The 21529-nt window shown below is 41.3% G+C and overlaps 4 protein-coding genes across 4 annotated transcripts; 3 read left to right on the top strand and 1 right to left on the bottom strand.

The window, feature by feature from the left end:
* The first annotated feature begins 862 nt into the window (after window positions 1–862).
* On the top strand, window positions 863–1342 carry LOC141936237 (scale keratin-like). Its single transcript, XM_074853047.1, has one exon. The coding sequence runs from the start codon at window positions 863–865 to the stop codon at window positions 1340–1342; it is 480 nt and encodes a 159-aa protein (XP_074709148.1).
* Window positions 1343–3413: 2071 nt separating this feature from the next.
* On the bottom strand, window positions 3414–3899 carry LOC141936297 (scale keratin-like). Its single transcript, XM_074853160.1, has one exon. It carries the CDS (start codon window positions 3897–3899, stop codon window positions 3414–3416), a length of 486 nt encoding a protein of 161 aa, XP_074709261.1.
* A 5410-nt stretch (window positions 3900–9309) lies between these two features.
* Window positions 9310–9795, top strand: LOC141936296 (scale keratin-like). Its single transcript, XM_074853159.1, has one exon. It carries the CDS (start codon window positions 9310–9312, stop codon window positions 9793–9795), a length of 486 nt encoding a protein of 161 aa, XP_074709260.1.
* A 6107-nt stretch (window positions 9796–15902) lies between these two features.
* Window positions 15903–16845, top strand: LOC141936348 (scale keratin-like). The gene has a single exon (XM_074853229.1). It carries the CDS (start codon window positions 16450–16452, stop codon window positions 16843–16845), a length of 396 nt encoding a protein of 131 aa, XP_074709330.1. The 5' UTR covers window positions 15903–16449.
* The last annotated feature ends 4684 nt before the right edge of the window (window positions 16846–21529 follow it).

Genomic DNA, 21529 nt, shown 5'->3' with positions numbered 1-21529 from the left:
AGAGAGGTCTGTGGTGGAGTGTGCATGTCACGCTATGTGTGGGTTTGAAGTGCCTGCAACGCACAAGCAATAAGCAAAAACAATTTCAGCACTTTGAGGAACTACGTGTCCTACAATTTGGGGTTGGTACCTAATTATGAACTCACACATAGGATGCTTAATGTCCTCCAGGCAATCATGGAGCTGTATAAAAGCTCTCTGCTTTAAGTCTTTCTATCCACTTCTCTCGTCTTACTCGCCTTCATCAACTGGGTAAGTCAGATTTCTCTCAAACTTTATTAAACTTAACTTGCTGTCAAGAACTCTTGATTTTAACTTAGGACCAAGTCCTCTTCAGTTACTGCCAGGCTGCCAGTGATCTGTAGATTATTTGCCGCTGGAAACAACATTTAGTTTCTCATTCATGATCAGGCCCTGTAAAGACAGGCTCCAGAAGAGGGTTATATCAAGCAGTTTTGAATCCCGTACTTGTAACTTTTTATCACTTCAAAGAATTTCTTGACTATTTTAAGAGATATAGTTCATATACATTGCTATATATAGATGCATTTAGTAGAGTTCTGCTGAGTTTACAATGGGAAAGATCAAACTTATTAAGTAGAAAACATCAACTAATAGTAATGTAATACTATCAAAATTAGCTCATGTGGAAGTACCAAAGATACAACTGAAAATTACATGACTTTGTCATACTAAAGTCAAAACTAGCCTCCAGGTTACAGTGCTAGGAAGAATGGTAATAGAAAATGTTTACTTGCCAGATGTATTGCTGATTCCCTGTTGGACTTCATCATAATGTAATGCTTCACATTTCTTTAACAATAACGATTATGTTTTACAGACTGACCTCCATCCCTGTAAGATGTCTTGCTACGACCTGTGCTCCACTGCTGTTGGTGGCATCAATCGCCCCCAGCCCCTCGCTGACAGTGGGAATGAGCCGTGTGTCCGTCAGTGCCCTGACTCCACGACTGTGATCCAGCCACCCCCAGTCGTCATCACCTTCCCCGGCCCCATCCTCAGCTCCTTCCCCCAGGATTCAGTTGTGGGATCCTCTGGAGCACCCGTTGTTGGGGGCTATGGGGGCTCCTTTGGCTATGGGGGCTATGGGTCCCTGGGCTATGGGGGTCTGTATGGCTATGGTGGCTATGGGTCCCTGGGCTATGGGGGTCTGTATGGCTATGGGGGCTACAGCTCCCTGGGCTGTGGGGGTCTGTATGGCTATGGGGGCTCCTCCCTGGGTTACAGGGGCCTGTATGGCTATGGCAGACCCTATGGCTATTGCAGCCCTTACTCCTACCGGTACAGCAGGTACAACCGTGGCAGCTGTGGGCCCTGCTAAATCCTACAGAAATATCCCAAGTGAAGTGTAATCGACCAATGAGAGGTGATGGTTTCACAGCTAAAGAAGTCTGAACCTCCACTGCTGTGTTCCATGACCAGGGAGCTGCACCCCTTCAGCCCCTTTTGAACTTCTCCACTTCTACTTTCAGCTTCTGTCTTAATGCTTCTCCTGTCAGATTTCCACCTTGCCTGAGGTAAACCTGTGACAGAGTTGCTCAGAATGGTTCCTGTTTGTTCAAATCAACAGCCAAGACTCGGGAAGAAAAGAAATCATATGTGAATGTATCCCTGACTGGAGAACAGTTTTGTACTTCTTGGAGACTTGGAAAATGTATTTCTTTTCTCACTATCATTAAAAGTTTATTGCATCAAAGTTGCCATGTTCTGGTATTCTTTTTCTCATGTTTTTACCCTTGTTATTTGTCTTAGTAGATGTCTAAACTGTTCAGTTGTCAGTAACAGTCTAAACTACATAGATGAATAGTCTGTCCAAAAAATCAGGGATTTCAAGTGTACAAAAGCAGTGTGAAGCCATCAGCACAGAATGAACTACTGTCCTGCTCTCCACATTTTTGAGGAATTTAGCTTCTTGGATGTACATCCACTGATTACAAATTAGTAGTTGTAGAGAAATGAAACAGTAGCTTACTAATTTTAAACTCTTTCTTAAAAACATTAGACTTCAGTAAGAATTTCTTCCAGGTAAGTCTCTGATTCAACTCTTTGAACTTCAGATTCTCACTCAAATACTTAAACCCTGAACTCAGTAATAGTCTCTGCAGAAAGTTGAATTAATTTTCTGTCAAATCCTTAAAGAAAGTTTCCTAGGCCATACAATGGAACTTTTAAATCTGAAGTGTGGGTAAAGGTCTTTCTGTATAATCATGAAATCTAAGGTTTGCATGGTTTTTGACTGAAAAACAGCTACTCCCTACAGCTACCTAAAGGACTAATTCATTTATGCCAGCAAGAACAGCTGGAACAGAGAGAACAGAGTTATGGTGCCCAGAAAGCTTAAAAGGTAGAAAAAGTCATAACCCTGTATACCTATCCTTAACACTGTTGTGTTTCCCAATTCCTTCTGCATAAGAAGTCCTCACAACAGAAACCCCCATTTTCAGCAGCTCTAACTTTCAGCTTCTCCCATGATATTCCTCATCTAAAATGTCCATTAGAGAACTTACCCACTGCTGAAGAGCGTTTTTCCTTGTTGCAACTCCTCCAATCATCTCCCTCTCAGCAGCTCCAAGCCAACACCCTTCACCACTCTCTCCCCACCTCCCTAAATCCCTTCTGACTCAGGAACATCCATCCCACCTGAGGGCCTAATCTGCCACCCTTTTCCCCATAATCTGCTTTGAATCCAGCCTCAGTTGAGCCACTGGCTCTGCTCCTGCTGTGATCAGCAAAGATGTTCAAGTGGCTCATTAACATATGGAGGTTTAGTGTGGTTTATTTCTAAACATATTGTTATTATTGTAACCCAGGCCAGATGGGGAGGGAGGATTCCTGTTCCCAAATGTGTGCACTGAGTACAACAAAGGGTGGCTGACTTCACTGATAGCTGGGCTTTTTCAGCTGTGTTTTTGAAGTCTGAGGCTCATCTTATGTAAGGATGTGAGTTTTCCCCATTTACAGAGAGGATAGCTGTATGTCCGTAGCAGAAGAAATTAAAACTAGAAGTTGATTTGTTTGATGCAGAGTAGAATGACTTTAATGAGCAATAGACATTCACAGAAAAGCACTGTAGAATATCAAGAATATGCATCAGAGTGCAGGCAATTCCTTCCATAATTGTTCTTCTTTGGTTGAACAGTGAAGTGACATTTTATAAGAACATAAATTGATTGTTTTATCCTGCCCATTATACACACAGAGGGAAAAAAAGCCGAAAAGACCATGAGTAGAGGGTGAAGAAATTAAGGATGTGTTGTGTGTTCCCAGTTCCACTGCAGTCCGGTGGCAGTGATCAGGACTTCACAACACCTCCTTTGGGACCACTGCTGTGGATCAAGATTGTATCTCTCAGTTCCCGGTTATTCCTTACTCAGGGGATATTTCTGTGGGATTTAGCAGGGCCCGCAGCTGTCATGGCTGTACCTGTTGTACCAGTAGGAGTGAGGGCTGCAATAGCCATAGCCATAGGGTCTGCCATAGCCATACAGGCCCCTGTAACCCAGGGAGGAGCCCCCATAGCCATACAGACCCCCATAGCCCAGGGAGCCATAGCCCCCATAGCCATACAGACCCCCATAGCCCAGGGACCCATAGCCACCATAGCCATACAGACCCCCATAGCCCAGGGACCCATAGCCCCCATAGCCAAAGGATCCCCTATAGCCCCCAACAATGGGTGCTCCAGAGGATCCCACAACTGAATCCTGGGGGAAGGAGCTGAGGATGGGGCCGGGGAAGGTGACGACAACTGGGGGTGGCTGGATCACAGTCGTGGAGTCAGGGCACTGACGGACACATGGCTCGTTGCAGCTGTCAGCGAGGGGCTGGGGACGGTAAACGCCAGAGGCAGAGGTGGAGCACAGGTCGTAGCAGGACATCTTGCAGGGATGGAGGAAAGCTGCAATGCACACCGATGAGTAAACTAAGGAGAAGACAGAGACTTCAAAATTAAACAGTTTACAATAAAATAGTGAGTCAAGTACAGGATTTTGAGTAAAAACCTTGATTTCCCATTTTGCAATCATAACCCTCTTTTTTCAAAAAGGACATTCTTCAAAATTTTCTAAAAGACATCTACACAATACAAAAACATATAGGAAATGTTATGCCTAGCTCTGAAAGTGTTGTCCCTCACAAATAGCCTTCAGAGAACTTAGATATATTTCTACACATTAAACTGAAAACTGAGAAGCAAAAGCAGCGAGAACAAAGTGACTTTGTCCAAGGTCATTTGATGAGTCAGTAGGAAATCTTGGATTTGTGTTCAGCAGGTTTACATGAGATGTAGTTTATACATAACTTAATTACAGTAGCTTCTTCTTCCCACTCATCCCAATTTTGCTGAGAGTTGTAGGAACAACAGATTATAGGATTGTTACTCCCCAGATTGCTCAGAAAGGCATTTGACAAGAAACTAAAGGGCAGATGGCAACATTATTATCCTAATTCCCACCTATGCAGCCACTGTATGGATACAGCCTGGACAATTTCAATATAAATAGTGTTTTAGTCCCTAATGTCTTTCAGAAAACTCATTTCAAATTGTTGTTCCCAGGAAAAACCAGGACTTCTTGGTAAACCCAACAATTCAACCTCTATTTTCCTCTCTGAACTTAGTTATTTTCTCTAAGGGTGATTTTACTCTTCTCCACTCACTATGTCCTGCAAGTCTTTAGCAGGGTTCTGAGGGAGAATATGAAAGCAAGAAAGTAAAGGACAGCCAGAAGATTTTCTATACCAGGAAAACACACATGACGTTCTCAGATGCATCACTGGTTCATCTCAGGTTGCATGAATGGCTGCAGCGGTAATGCCCTTATTAAACATTGAACCTCATATGCAAACTTTGGAATAGGTTAAATGCATTGAAGTAAGAATCATAGAATATCTTAAGTTGGAAGGGACCCATAAGGATCATTGAGTCCAACTCCCTGCTCCTTCCAGGACTACCTAAAACTAAATGAGATGACAAGGAGAGTCATCCAGTCACTTCAGGGTCCAGTGGTTCTGACACTGAAGACTCCACAGGGTCCCATGCACCAAATAGTTGTATCTGCTACCCTAGAGCCAGCATTAGAATCTCTGTCCCAAGGCAATGCAGATCCACTCAACAATATGGATGGTGGACATCAACTGAAGCTGAAACCAGGAATAAAAAGATACATTGATAGCAGTAGAGAAGAATCAGACTTACCCAAGTCACCAAGAAGTCAAGGGAAGTGTTTGGAAGAGCTATGAGAGAGAAAAGCTTTTATATTGGAGCAGGTGGATGTACAAGATCAACATTGGTTGCGTGCCCCAATTTCAAACATGTGTAACCTGTCAAGATGATGAAATTGCTGTGTTCGTTATTGGAGTTTATGAGTCCTGTCAAATTTGTTTGTAATAAGGACCTAAACATTACTTTTAGATTATAGAGAATTGTTCCATTTTGTGACGACTTGGGGAAGATTAATACCTGGCATTATTCCAGTCACTTCCTTGAAATTACAACAGAAATTATTAAGACAGCTCACCTGAAGAGTGTCTCATGGGTTTATCAGAATTACAAACTGCTGTCATGGACAGGATTTTTGTTTAAGTACATATAATTCACATTACAACCTGTCAGGACAGAAGTTAAAGACTGTAAATGTGAATTGCAGGAAGTTTGGAGGTGGTTTCTGCATGTTTATCTTCCCCACCTACAGTTGGGAGACACAGCACCCTTGGGAGTCAATGATGTTTTCCAGTAGTATTTGACACTGGTTGTATTGGGGACAATTCTGCTCAGAAGAGCAGCAGCAACTCCAGTGACCTGCAATGTGTGCTTCAGTCTCTAAATAGGGCTTGTGTGGAAATTGAAATTTAACCTTGAGCAGAAAAAATACTGAAATCTTTCATTTTGGAGTGCTGGGAATTCTTTTCATGCAGATATGAGCTGAATCAGTTTCTCCATCCATCAGTCACTCAACGAGTTGTATTCTCTTACAAAAATGTGTAGGGCTAAGTCTGCAGAATTTCACATGGGAGATGGAGATGAAGCCTTTATCTTCCTGAGGCTTGTTTTTATTTTTTAAGAGATGAACAAAAAATGAATTTATGAAGTTAACGAAAGCTACAAAGGGATTGGAGATCCCAAAGAGACTTTTTCCAGGTATTGTTGGTTTGATGTTGTCAGTACAAAAATGGAACTTGAGAATATTTAATAGGCCTGAGGAAACTTGAGCTTTTTCAGTACCAGTGGATCCTCTGGTGCAAAAATTGAAATGTGACAGAAGTGCTTTGAATTGCTGACTTTGATTCTCAGGAATTCATGACCTCCTGTAACACACTGTTGTTGCTGCAAGCCATAAGTCCAGAACAGGGCTGAGCTGGCAGTTTCTGCGAACAGGGAACAATTACGATCTTGGAACACACCACGCAAAACAAAGGCTGGTTCTTCCCTTGTTTACAGATGTGTTATTTTAATACTGCAGACTCTGTGCCATAGATGATCTCTAAATTTTGAGTTGGGTTTCTCAGCCTTTGAGGTGGTTAGAAGTTTTTTGGACAACAATATTTTCAAGCTTCCAGGGAACAAGTCTTTTCAAATGCCTCAAACTATCCACTAATGGTTTGAGAATGCATTCTTACAATTAGATTAAAGGCACGTACCTGGATTTAGGTGCCTAACAATTATGGAATGACATCACATTAAAATATGTAAGTCAAGGTATTTGTGTCCTTGGTATAATCAGATCATGGCTGAATACTCTGGATTTGCACATCTTCAGGTTTTTTCAACGTAGAAGAATAGAGTGAAATATAAATTTCTAAATAAAATACAGCATTTCATAAGCTGTATAATCAGTGTATCTTTATACTTTTCAATTGCGCATCAGACCACAGAAACAGAGGATTTAATTGCTGTCGCAATTCTATCAATGATCAGCCTTTATACATGTAAATGATTTCTCTGTCTCTACTGCGGTGTATCTCTAGATAGCTTTAGCAAGTCATGTTTCATCTAATTTCATTTCTCAGTAGTCTTCAACATTGCCTGATCTGAAGATGGACTGAAAATGGATCCCTGAAGGCTTTGTATCAGGAGACAGAAAACTGGTAAATGTGAATGACAAATGCTTCACAAAGAAAGTGCCTTGCAATCTTGGGAACAGAAAAGATAAGTATTAGTTTGCCTCTAGACTTCAGCCTGGGTTGAAATACAGTGAGAGAGACCTGTTAGAAAACTCTGAGTAGTTTAAAAGGGCGTTCTGTCTCTGTCTTCTGCTTAGAATTGTCCAAAGGACTTGACAGTGTTTGAGAAAAGGACAGGAAGAGTAATCCACAGCTGAATGCACTACAAAGAAAGCAAGAGGTAGTTCCCCAAGTCCCTTGTTCATTAGATGAGGCCAGCATTGTGTTCAGGAGCAAAAGCCAAACAATAGAAAACAATTTAAGGACCACAGGATGTTTTCTATGGCTTCCTTTGGGTGCAGTATTGGTCTCATGTTAAGTAGCTGAGAGTGGAAATGATAAAGACAAAAATGATGACCCCAAAAGTTGCTCTAATGAAGACCATTTTATCTCCAGATATCTTACAGCCTACACTGAATGGAAAAATCTGTGTACATCAGGTGACCACAGCCATGCAGTGAGCAGCCGGGTTTTACCATTAATAATGGAGATGCTAAGGAAGAGCGTTAGTATAATTCTTGTTGTAACGCCAGGGATGTGAATGGAATGATAACAGGCATGAATATGACATGTAGCCATTTGAGATGAAAGAGGCTTTGTGATGAAATGCACCTATGATATTTCATGAGACTTTGAACCAACGAATAAATAGTCAGCAAAACTTTAAGGACCTACGTGTCATATTAGTTTTGGGTTTGCCCCAATTATGCATATGCACAAATTGCATCTTAGGTGATCCCCATGATCTAGGGAACTGTATAAAAGCTCTCCCAACTCAGAGTTCTTCATTCCACCTTGCTCGCTTTATTCATCTCCGTGAAAAGGGTAAGTACCGTTCTAGGTGATCTCTTTCCTAAAATTCAGGTATCTCTTTTCTGTCGGTTGGAATTCATGTTGGAATAATCCATAAATATTCTAAGATTCTTAATAATGTTGAATTATTTCACCATGAATTTGTTTTTCTTTTTTGGTGTTGGACATATGTGTATTTGGGTTTAAAATGGTAAAACCAAAAATTATTGTTTCCCGTTAGTACAAATTTGAGCTATCAAAGCAGCTTCCAAAACATTAGCAGAAGGCTTGTTCAGACACTAGGAATTTTTTAAGGATTTTGTATGTAAGTTTTTGCTATATGTATATGTATGTATTTGTTGAGGGGATGGGCTTGACCAGAAAGAATATAGAATTATTGTCTAAAGAAGTATTGGAAAACAGAGATGAAACAAACAAATCCTAACCTACCTTTTACACTGTCCTTGCTTTGAGCAGGGAGTTGAGCTAGATAACCTCCAGAAGTCTCTCCTAATCTCATATTTTATTGGTTCTAGTGGGGAAAAAAATTGCTCACAGGTGGTATTCCTAGTCCTTCCATGGATTTTCTTTTAGATTGGATCAGGTCCCATGGTGAAAAACTTTCTGAATTGCTCAGATCCCAACATATTTATCTGCAGTAGAAACCTAGCCCTAGTTACCTGAGTGTATCAGTTTCCCATCTGGGAAATCAGACAAATAATCTTTTCATTCACCCTGTGACTCTCAAGCTACTTTGCAAGCACTTCAGGGCAGGGAATGCCTTATTTAATCCATGTTTATAGCAGGTTCAGCATACTGGCAGCATGATTTTAGCTATTGCTTCTGGAATCATATTAAAAGTCAATATGCCAGAGTTGTTCTTCCAGCTACCCATTAATTTACCACGTGACCTTTGCTGGTTGTCAGGTTACACTGTTTTGGTTTTGCTAATATCAAACAAACATGAAATGACCTTTCAGACACAGACATTGTAAGAGTGGCTACAAATATACTGGAAATAATTTGTTAAGTAAAGTGCTGGATAATACTTTTGGTGGTGGGATAGAACAAAGAACTGCTTCTTAAAGGGAACCAAGGATAAGAAATTAGGAATAAGACCATAGAAGAGCTGACTGCTCAGAGTGCAATCTGGGCAGTGCTGATTTACAAGAGTGAGAGATGTTTCATGAAAAATACTGAAGGAAGGACAATCAAGACCTGAAAGATAAAGCCACTATTCTAGTCCACATGTCCAGTTTTCAAATTCCTTTTCCCATTGTATTTGTGTCTTTCCTTTACTCATCGGTGTGCATTGCAGCTTTCCTCCATCCCTGCAAGATGTCCTGCTACGACCTGTGCTCCACCTCTGCCTCTGGCGTTTACCGTCCCCAGCCCCTCGCTGACAGCTGCAACGAGCCATGTGTCCGTCAGTGCCCTGACTCCACGACTGTGATCCAGCCACCCCCAGTTGTCGTCACCTTCCCCGGCCCCATCCTCAGCTCCTTCCCCCAGGATTCAGTTGTGGGATCCTCTGGAGCACCCATTGTTGGGGGCTATAGGGGCTCCTTTGGCTATGGGGGCTATGGGTCCCTGGGCTATGGGGGTCTGTATGGCTATGGTGGCTATGGGTCCCTGGGCTATGGGGGTCTGTATGGCTATGGGGGCTATGGCTCCCTGGGCTGTGGGGGTCTGTATGGCTATGGGAGCTCCTCCCTGGGTTACAGGGGCCTGTATGGCTATGGCAGACCCTATGGGTATGGCTATTGCAGCCCTCACTCCTACTGGTACAACAGGTACAGCCGTGGCAGCTGTGGGCCCTGCTAAACATAACAGGAAAAGCCACTGAATAATGTACAAGTGAAAAACAAAATGCAGATTCACCAGTGAGTGGATGAGTGACAGCTTTGTGAAAGCACTCACAAATCCTGTTCAGTGCAGTGCCTTCTGCATGCTCCACACCTCTCCTTTTTTTCCTTTGAATTCTTTCCTGACATCTTAATGGCTTCAATTCCTTGTTATCTTCTACTTTATCATACCTGTGACTGAATGCAGTGAGACATTTAAGAGCAACTTTCAAAATGCATTTACCTCTGACAATTTGGATATATATTCTTGATACTGCAATATATTTTTGTTGTTTTCGTTCTAATTAAAATTCTGTTGCATCACTTAAAATAAGTGTGTTGCGGTTTTGTGTTCTCATCCGTTCTGAATTTGCCAACTTTTCTGGATAAAGTTGCCTGTGGTACATCTGGCTGCAATAATATTGAGCAAACCCTGCCCACATAGTGAAAGCCTCCACGAGGAGCCCTTGCTAGGCCTGTTTCACCACTCAGTTGCAACAACATGGTCACAAAATGCTGGCCTTCTCTACACATTACCTTATTAGACTTCCCATTCATGCGTTACTGAGATAATCCTTTGAACAAGTGAATGTTCACACTCTGAAAGTTAAGCTCTTGCTTATTCCACTGCAGACTTCTAATCCAGTGTCATACAAGTAATTAGACCTCCACAGCTCTTAATGGAAGATTGGCGACTGATATTAAATGAATTTCAGATTCTGTGTTTCTCTAGCACAGACCAGCATAGATCCATGTGATTAAATTGTCTCACTCTCCAAAATTCTGGCTGTGTGCAGATGACACTTCAAAAACACAATAAGGATCATGTGCCTAATTTCACACTGTATCTGATTGCGTTCCAGGGTTTGGGACTTCTCTGATTGTCTTTAGGTTCTGTATATATTAAATATAAATAGAATTTGTGTAAATATTATATAGGTAGCCTAAAACTGAACAGAAGTACTGCACCATACATTGCACATCCTTTTAGTTTATCAGTAAAGCATGTAGCCATCTCCCGATTCAGGCAGATGCTTATCTCACAAGATAGTTTTCTTTATGTGGTTCAGCTGCCAAAAGACCTTAGGCTACATATTTTACTGCAGTAAGAAGTATGGCTAAGCGTAATGTAACAGCGTTCAGAGAACACCCGACCAGAAACTGAAGGCAGAATATGAAGAAAGAAAGACAAGAGCTGCTGCACATGCTCAGCTCCACTCTCTGTAACTGGACAGTCCATACAGCACAATTTTCAGCTCTTGTTACCTAAAAAGTCATCTATAAATCTGCCTTTTATTTGTTTTTTATTTAGTTGTCTCTGGTAAATTGAGTAGCTCTTCCAAGACCCACATCTCCACAGCGGTATCCAGTATCAAAACAACAGCCAGAAGGGATGTTCTACTCACTGCCAGGACCTGAAAATCTCTAGGAAAATCTGCTGTGGTAAAGACTACCGTAACAAAAGCTCCCATAAAAAAAAGAGCCCTTAAGTGTGGGTGGTAACAGAGATCCCGCTACGCTGCCCTGAAGGAAGGAACTAAGCATCTGGGCTGGCAAGGTTATGACAATGGATGGTGGCTGAGCCACTGCCCTCAGGTCAGGGCAGTCAGCTCCTGACAGCTATTGGTGCCAGTGCTGGACACTAATTGGCCAACCGGAAACATGACTAAGCATAAGCATAACACAGCACGAATTCCCCTGGAACAGGAAGAAAACCTTAGATCTCATGAAAATGGGAAAGACACAGTGGTCTGGATTCTCTGCAACACTAATTTAGTTCCAGATTCATCCCACCTAATTGGAGCTACCTCACCAAGACCAACCTGCTGCTCTGGATGTAATTCCTCAAATTTGTATAAGTCCTGTAAGAAAAATGTTTTTTAAGTGATGGTTAATCATTGCTTAGTGGAAACATAGGAATATAGAAAGTTACATTCTTCCTCAGACAAATGGTTGCTCTTATCCTATATGTTGTCTCTGATAAAAGTCAGTTCCATGTGGTCTGAAGTTTAGTGTAAAAATCATGATGCTGTGCATTATTGAATGAACTGTCCAAAGGCTCACCTGATTCCTAACCCCCTGGAGGTCCTTTTTGCTGTGAGCGAGGAATCTTTGCTTACATCCCTTTCAAGCTTTGGCTTTCTTCCATACAAAGTAATTTGAAACAGCAGCTGGAATACAAGTCATTAACTATCAAGAGGAGATATCCTTTGTTATACATGGCTGCGACCATCCGTGGCTCCTCCACCTTTGTGGTGCAGGAGTACAGAGCAGTTTGTAGCACTAGTCTGGGGTTTTGGTATCTGTTTAGCAGATTATAATTAAGATTTGAACTAGTGGAGAGCTGATAACTCCTATAAAATAAATTGTGGAAAACACCAGCTTAGTCCTTAAAACCTGCATATAACATTGCTTCCTCATAAGTGACAGAAGAGGACTAATTTAAATTTACAGGAAAAGAACAGTCTGATATGTAGAAAATAGCTGGCTCTGGGAAGAAAGAGGCAAGAGAAGTAAATACAAGGCAGTTTTGAGGTGGGACTTTTTATACATTTCCTCAAATGGCCTGAAGAATCTGAGACTCTTATTAACACCAGCCCACATTTATCACACATGGTTCACCTCAAAATGATGAAACAGTTTTGCTCAATATTTATGTTTATTAGTTGATTCAAATTCTAACACTGTATGAAATGCAAATTACAGAACAAATATTTCTTTCATCTTAGCACTTAATTGCCAAGATTCATTCCTGGTAACATTCCATTAAATACATTAGAATGACAGGAGGAATTACGCTGGCTTCATTTATTTACCTCTTCTTTTATTGGTTGACATAATGATGGTGGCTCAAATGTTAATCATAATTGCCATCTGCTTTCATATGCAGGTTTTCTTTCCATCCTTTCTTACCCTTGCTAGATAAAGTGCAATTGATATAAAACATGGTGTCTTTCTTGTGAAATCAGCAACCCATATATGAAGTTGGAATTAAGATTTGGACAGGAGCATCCTGCACTTTTCACGGGAAAGATCAATTTGTATGGTTTCTTCACATTTTAGAGGTAAATTCTTTGATCACAATGAAGGTAAAGAGTTTCTTAACCAGATGACAGGCAACTTGTTAAATATATTTCTTTTAGGAAGCTGAACATGTGTTTAAAACTCAGAAGAAAGGTAAACTACTCACCATTAAACTAGGTAAGTCCTAGGAAAAGCTTTCAAAACATGAGGACAGAGGCAGATGTTGCAGATCTCCATGCTACAGACACTGAAGGGGATGTGAATTAATGCAACATCAACTCTGAAGGAGCTTATACACAGTCTTAAATAAATGAAAATTTAAATTATAAAAGAAAATCAGCTGCAGTCCTAAGGCTAGTAAAAGAAACAGGAACAGTTCTCTTGACCAGTACAATTTAATAAATACATTTCAAAACGTTGGGCGGCTTGAATCCAACCACATACTTATATTACAATAATGACACACCACTTATGCGTAAACTACTAAGGAGGGTTTGGGAAGTGCTTAAAAACACACACAAAAAATATTTGAACAACCTTAGTGAGTATTATTGTTCTTGTGATCCCCTAGGGCCGTCTCAGTCTGGAAAAAAGAACCTCATAATTTAACTTCTGGTAGAAATATTGCAGTGTTTATTATTTGACAAACAACTGATCCATAGGCAAATGAGGATTTCTGGGGCTGGACCAGGCAGCGTTTATTACACAGAATTTCAGAATATGGGTGGGACACATCTCATCAAACCTTCCCTGTTTGAAAGCTGGGTGTTTCAGCTGAGCTTGTTGTCTGTCTCCATAGTCAACGAAAGAAAAATTGTTACGTTTTGAGGGTGATACCAATTCTGGTAAGGTAAGCGTTTGAGATGGGATGAATTGTCCTGCAGAAATTCTTGTCCCTCCCCACTAAGTATTGGGGAAGCCTGAGTAATTTCAAGTCATTTGAAATCTTGGCATCAAAACTGGGCTCTGCAACAATATGCAGAGTGTGTCCTGATAGTCATGAAAGAAAGAAGAAGGAAAAAAAAAGAAGTCCCTTGTTGCAATAACTATTCCTTACATAATTCCATTGCTTTTCCTGCCACTTAGCCAGCAAGTCTGGGACGGAAGCACTTGAAAATTGTTCCTGTGACATTCTCCAGCAAAACTTTCTTCCATTTCTTTCTAAAGTGAAGGGGTAGATCTAAGGGCAAACTACACTTGATCATATGAACAAAAAGAAAGAGAAGGTATAGACTGAGTGGAATCAGTGGTGGACAGAAACATATAATTTCACAAAGAAACTGAGAAATTTGCACCTGCTTCATCACTGTCTTGTGTTACATCCTCCTTTGGAGCTGTGCAGAGTAGCTATTAATCTGTTTGCATTTGCAGCCATTCTACATTGCTGGATCTGTGAGATAATCTCTGTGCGCCTTTGCAGATTCCAGGTGAAAAATAAGGAAAAAAATACTGATATCCCTTCAGAGAAAACTTTAGACTTTGGTTTAAACACCATTTCAGGTACTAAAATATTATGGGTTTTGCTGGTCTTGCCAGACAGCAATGAAAATTCAGAATTTCTAAATCAAAGACCATTAGACAATGTCTATAATTACCACAGGTACAGGACCTCTCTCATGTTTTTGGCTGTGGGTGGGAAAAGGATCAGAAGGTGCCTTCCACCTCACTGAACATATCATTGCAAAATGTGTGAGTAGATTAGATGACAGCCTAGATTTATAGCACTTAAATACGAAGATGTATACGACAGCAGGTTATAGCTCTGATTAAAATCATTAAGGGAAGTTAATGAAGGAAGTGCTAAATAAATAGAACCAGTTTAATTCCTCCTGCAATGCCAGTGAGCAGGGCGGAATGATACCAGCAAAGAAGCTGGTCAATTAGGCTTCAAGATGAAAGAGCACTGGGAGCTGGAATGTGCGTATCACGCTATTCAGAGATTTAGGATGATTTTGCAAACAGCAAGCGAAAACAATTTCATCACTTTGGGAAGTTATACGTGCTTCAAATTTGGGCTGGTTGGTGATTATGACTTCATGTGTACCGTGTGTCTCAGACCCCCCAGGCAATCTGAAGCACTGTATAAAAGGGGCAGGTACGTAGACGTATTGCATCTTCCTCTCTTGTGTACTCTCCTCTACATCAGGTAAGTCTGATGCCATTTCATTTCTTCCTAAATGCCAGAATGCCTTTGCACTGGAGCTTAGAATACTGTTCAATACTATTACATTAGAGTTTTTAGGACTATTTTTTGATTGTCTTTCTTCTTCTCTCTCTCTTTTTTTTCTTTTTTAGTATGTTTTCATGTTCTGTTACTGGTAGGCTTTACGAGTCAAGACCAGAGTTGGAGGCATTTATTTCACTGTAATTCATATTTGGCATTCTTGTACTGTTAGCAGATTGAAAATGTAAGACGGCATAATCTTTAAAATGCAGAATTGTCCTGTACAATTTCAGTTAATGACTGAATCAGAGAGCTGAAGAAAGAGCATTATCTACATGGGATTTTATTACAAAATAATCCTAGCTTGTATTTATTTTTTATGGATAGGAAAAAACTAAAACCTGCTTATTTAACCCTTAGTTATTTTCACCAAAGACGATAATGATGGAAGTAGACTGGTGGTCTGATCCACTGCGTTTGTCATATGTCCATTTGTAAATCCAGATCCAGATTAGCTGTTCAGATACACCGAGTTCAATGATTTGATTCTCTGCATTTCAGGACTACTTTATGAACAAATTAGTATTTCCTATTTTTACTGGAAAAAGTGCTCAACCACAAGATTTTGTGACCAGACATTTAGCTAAAATGGTTGCTTGCAAACTGTGTTTTTATCTGATGAAAGAAATTGTCCCCTTGCATTTTACAAACTTGCTCCATATTCTGTATGAATTTACACTGCTATGTCAAGAAATATTTGGATATAAATATTTTATAGGGTATATTTACTTATTACACCAAGTATATTAATCTATCCTCAGGCTCAAATGCTTTGGGGATTTTACCAGAGAGATTACAGAGATTAAGAGAACATAGAAGTAAAAGAGAACAACTGAAAGTATACTACCCCAAAGAGCTTGAACAGAAACAAGGACCAGGAAAGGAGGAAATGTGTGGTTAAAGCAGTGCTGGGTTCTTGACTCCATCCCATCTCTCCCGAGGCAAAACCTAATTTGTCCCATTCAGTGTAATGAGGAGGTCAGCTCCGGTGCAGCTCCTGCAGCTCCTGGAGTTCAACCCACATTCACCGGGGAGGAGCACTGGTGCTTAGTAAAAAAGGTGCTGCTGACATTCTGTTCCTCTGGGAGGGAATGTGAATTTAAAAAAAAAAAAAAAAAAAAAAAAAAAAAGAAGCAGCAATTTCAGAAGGTTTGGTAGATGTGACAAGTGCAGGAATTACTGAATGGGGAAGATCAGAGCAATGCTGATTGACAGGAAAGTTTGTGAACAGCATCATCAATTTTGTTTATGCATCTGCTGATCATTTTGCCTGTTCCCCAACGACCCAGCACCAAACCTTGACCTGTTGTTCCAGCAGACCTTGTGCTCTGTTTTTACACAGCTCTGTGCTCTGTGTTTCAGGATCACCTTCATCCCTGCAAAGAAATGTCTTGCTACGACCTGTGCCCCACTACCAACAACATCGCCTGCCCCCAGCCCCTCGCTAACAGCTGCAATGAGCCGTGTGTCCGGCAGTGCCCCGACTCAACGGCCCTGATCCAGCCACCCCCTGTCGTCGTCACCTTCCCCGGCCCCATCCTCAGCTCCTTCCCCCAGCAAGCTGTGGTGGGGTCCTCTGGAGCACCCGCCTTTGGGGGCAACCTGGGGCTGGGGGGCCTCTACGGCTCTGGGAGCCTCTATGGTTATGGGGGCTCTCTGGGATATGGGGCCCAATATGGATATGGGGGCTCAGCCCTGTCCACAATTGGCAGTGGGTACTGCACCCCGTACTCCTCCCGCCGGTACAGCCGGTTCCTGCGGAGCAGCTGTGGGCCCTGCTAAAGGCATCAGAGGTCTCAGAAGAGCCACACGTGAAGGCCCATATGCAGAGCAATGAGGATGTGTGTTCAGCATTCCTGCAGCCCTGCAATGGAGCTACTGCCACTTGCATTTCTGATCTTTTTTCTACTTGTTGTTTACCCTTCAGTTTCTAGTTTGTTGTTTGCTATTGTTGCCCGTTCCAGCTTTCTCATTTTTTTTAACCATCGTGGGGCAGCGTATTCCATATGGACATCACTCATAATGACATGTATCTTCAGCAGCAGTTGCACAGCTGACAGAAGAAAGCCGGCTGAGGACAGCAGTATCTTTGAGCGGGACATTTGTTGTACATTCTCTGAAATTGTCTGGAAACAGATTTTTCATATTCTGTGATATCTCGCTTTGCAAACATAAGCATTCCTTGCTCATTAAAATTTTATTGCATCACACAGCAGCCTTCTGGTTTCCCTTCCTCCCTTCATCCACAGCCTGTCCTGGGTGATATCTTCCCACGGACAGAACCAAGCTGCTAACTGAGCAGTAGCACTGTAGAACATTTTAACACAGATTGAATTTACACGGTGTCACAAATGTTTCCGTAATGACACTCCTGAGCAGCAGCTTTCCATCCTTTGATGATATGAAAAGTTTAAAATAACATAGTGTCTTAACTCCTGTTATTTAAACATGATTTCAGGGGGATCTTTCCATCAGCATCCTAACAGAAAATTGTGGGTTTCCATGTTAGGCTCAGGATGACCACAAATGCCACCAAGGTAGCGTCCAGCAGAGTACTTTTCAAATGTAAATTTGAAACTACAGATTCACAGATACAATGCTCAATCTGCAGCACTGGCATTGTTCAGTGGTACTTAAACTCCAGACAGCATAAGCAGATAATACTTATTCCTCCTTGAGTCATCAGCCTTTCCAGTAAGAAAGAGGAATAACCCCTGTTCCCCCTAAGAAATAACTGTAGTACAGTATCAGGAGCCACAGGGACTCAGTGTTTCTGGTAATATAGACAATTCAAGTTGCAATGAAACTGCAAATGAGGCACGTTCAGTGCTGCGCTAACAAAGAATAAAGCCAATCCCTGACCTCAAGTGCTTTCAGAGAAAATAGACAAGACAAACAAAGCATAAGCATCATTGCTCTTTTCCCTTTTTGCAGACAGGCATCTTTTATACAGAGATTAAAGGCCATGTTTTCCATACTGATAAAAACATTAGCAAATATTTTCCCCAGGTGACAAAGGAATCACTTGGCAAAGCCCAGAACTGAATTCCTCTCTCCAATATCCCCATCTAACAACTGACATATGGTCTCTGTTTCAAGTTTTCTATTTCACTGGTTACCTTCAGGTTTGCTTTTCGCTGTTACTCTCATCTCCTTTAGGAAAAGAGGGAAAGAGCAGCAGAAAAGGAGCACACCATGGAATATTCCTGTCTGTCTCTTCACTCTGCTGTCAGGAAGACTGGCATACATTGGAACAGGGAGAACTTCCATGTTAATATTCAAATTTGCCCATAATCTGGGTCAGTACTCTGACTGCTATGTATAAGTCAATAGGGATGGTGTTTAAAATCTAAAATATCCTTTTTTTTCAGACAGAACTCTGAAAATGAAATAATCAGTCAAACCAACATCTTTTCATAGACTACTGCTTATTTTATCTGAAAGACTGTACATGACATGACCAGTGGTATACAGGACATAGGAAATTTAACAGATCATAGAATCATGGAATCAAGGAATGGTTTGGGTTGGAAAGAACTTTCACAGACAGGGACATCTTTCACTAGATCATGTTGCTCAAAGCCCCATCCAACCTGACCTTGAACACTTCCAAAAAACAGTGATCTAAGGATGCGGGACATGGCTTATTATAATTTGTTTTCTAACTAAAAGAGGATAATGAGCTAAAAAAAAATATTCCTTTCTTCAGGTTTCTCTGATAGAGCATTTTATTTAAAACATCTGAAACATTCAAGTTCAGCTTCTCCGATTGCAAAACTGATACAAGGTAGACTGCAAATAGTTTGCTAATTCCTCCAGAATCAAACCCTGGAAGGAAGCTGGCATTCAGCAGGGCATATTTCTGGTTCTGTTATGTTGAACCATTGTGCCTGCAGGCTATTTACCAGTGGTGTGAGACTGAACCACATAAAAAACTATTAGGCTCTAGTAGTGACTAAATATTTAGCAAATCCACCCATTTAAATCAAACATGAAAGGCTTAACTCCCACAGATACCTGTCCTGAACTGTAATTTAGTGCGTGGGGAGGACATATACTTCAGGCTGTGTTTACAACATCTTTATGAAACGACTTCTGATTGCATCTCATTTACCAATAGTGTCACCTTGTACTAGGATATAAACGCACACTCAGAGCACATTTAGACAAGAGAGAGGAGAGTGTAGTGACCTCTATAGTTCAAGATGAGACAGTGTGATTTCATTTACTGTTGCTTCCTCTTCTTGGTAATTACTTGTTTCACTGACAGGAGGAACAGGAGTCTGAGCTGCTGGTTCTAACTGCCAACAGCCTGGACTTGCCATGGCTGACCAAGAACCGTGGGAGACCTCACAGTCAGATGTGGTCCCCAGGTTGCAGTGACCAGCAAACTGTCAAGATCTCAGCACAGCTTCCAGATTATTGTGATATACAGCATCTGCTGTTCCTCCCAATCCCACATCTGCATGAGGTGTGACCTGAGATGTGTTGGGTCTGCCAGTGAAATTAGTTCTCTTATCTTCTACTATGTTCATCTGTGATTGCACTTACATGAAAGTGAAATCCAAGTTCACTGTGCTGTGTGTTTGGGCAGTGGCAGATTGCTGAAGGTCAGGAGCGGTACAGAACAATGGAAGGCAGTTAAAGAACTGTCTTTTGGTGTTTGCTCTGGTCTATGCTCATAACATGCAAATTCAGGCTGGCAGATGAGACTCAGCAATGCAAATTTTGCAGTTCCTCCTCTCCAAGGAACAGTCTCAGCAGGTCACTCTGCCAAACAATGGTGTTGTGGAGTGCTATGTCTTCAAGCACCATTCAAAGTCAGGAGAGTCCATTAATCAATTAACACATACTACAGTGATCTATTTATAGTCCACGCTCTAACTTCTGGCTCCCACATGTGCCTCTTCTGCAGTATAACAAGGCAGAGCAGCTTCATGCGGGTATGCTGACAGCATCCACACTAAAGGATGTCTGACTGCACCCTTTCACCGCAGCACAAGAGACTGGCTGCTATGGCAAGTCCAGTGCAGAGGTGCAGCAAGATGGGCTGAGATCAGAGGACTGCCGTGATTCTACTGTTCTGTGGGAGATGAAAACAAAAATCTTGAAAAGAGGGCTTCTGTAGTGATCAACACCATAGCGATGTGATTTGAAAATACCTGGTCTGGATTTAGTGCTCTGCATACCTGCACAAATAAGTACTGTTTTTTTGACAGAATCCTAGTGACTCCAAGAGTAATCATGCAGTGTACTGGAGACACGGTATGAAAACAAGACAAAGCCTTCAGACACATCCTAACAAGAAAGAGGTGTTGCCTGGCTACCTCATTGTAACCTCATCTCATTTCAGCTAGTTTTACAAGTGAAGTCATACCTACAAACCCTTTGAAGTTATTACCACATGCCTGAGCCTGTCCAAACAAATTTCTGCAGCATGAGACCGGGGTTCGCCTGGAATTAGCCTGCTCAAGTATTGTGCAGTTTGTCAGCGCATTGCTGGTGTTCCTAGGAACAGCATCTTCACACAAGGAAGAGCAGAAACGTTGAGCTGTGTCTAATGTCTGGTCCATCAGAATCCTGGTTGCATTGCAAGCATAGGGCAGGGTGAATGCCTCTTAATAGCTGTAGTAGTTGTATGCAAATTGCATCAATAGAAAATTGTATCATTAGAAAAGCCTGGACTGTGCTGCTGTTGAACAAGCCCAGTATCCACAGTCATCTGTGAGTAGGCTGAAATTTAGGTGTAAAGTTCCTGAGATGGAAAATATTATTTGGCCTGAATGATATGTGCTGCTCTGCAGGGGAGACTTATGAATTATTCTTTTATTTATTTTAACTAGGGTTGCCAAGAACGTAGAGGTATTAATGGGAAATTTCAAGGAACTCACAGAATTTCAGCAAAGATTTACCATTCAGTTAAAAATTTCTGTTTGCTATTCAAAGGAAAGTTCTACCCACAGATAGTTACATGCTATTTTTAAACAATAAAAAATATCATAAAACCAATATAATGGGGATGTAATTAAATTGGAGCCTCGGGCAAGTAGTGAGACACAGGGAAGATCTTCAAAGTTACTTGTGTGTTTAACTTTCTTTGCTAGCATGTAGCAAATACACGCTGTAACCACACCTGTCCTGGAGGAAATTTCAACCTTAGTTGTAAGGCTTACAAAACATGTTTATCCAGCATGAAATTACTTCTGTGCAGAAGGCAGTCATTATGCTCACTCCTGCTTAAAGGGCCTGGTCACCTTCCAACTTGAGGCATTGAAAGAAAGCAAACTGTCATGTTTCACTACAGAGATTGATGCTCACCCAGAATGGTATATAAACAAAAAATGGTGGACAAAAAAAGACAAGAAAGCTCTGAATTTGAATGTGCAATAATTTAATGAGAAAGTAAGAAGTAAGAGATCTTCTTGAGAATGAAAAACACAGGGAAAATACTGCCAGGATCTCATTA

Source organism: Strix uralensis, chromosome 32 (genome assembly GCF_047716275.1).
Source record: "Strix uralensis isolate ZFMK-TIS-50842 chromosome 32, bStrUra1, whole genome shotgun sequence".
Lineage (NCBI taxonomy): Eukaryota > Metazoa > Chordata > Aves > Strigiformes > Strigidae > Strix > Strix uralensis.
The sequence above is the reverse complement of the archived record's forward strand: the minus strand, read 5'-3'. Positions and strand labels throughout refer to the sequence as shown.

Bases quoted from the DNA above. Each gene is read 5' to 3' on its own strand.
- LOC141936237 (XM_074853047.1), top strand. From the start codon at position 863: ATGTCTTGCTACGACCTGTGCTCCACTGCTGTTGGTGGCATCAATCGC.
- LOC141936297 (XM_074853160.1), bottom strand. From the start codon at position 3,899: ATGTCCTGCTACGACCTGTGCTCCACCTCTGCCTCTGGCGTTTACCGT.
- LOC141936296 (XM_074853159.1), top strand. From the start codon at position 9,310: ATGTCCTGCTACGACCTGTGCTCCACCTCTGCCTCTGGCGTTTACCGT.
- LOC141936348 (XM_074853229.1), top strand. From the start codon at position 16,450: ATGTCTTGCTACGACCTGTGCCCCACTACCAACAACATCGCCTGCCCC.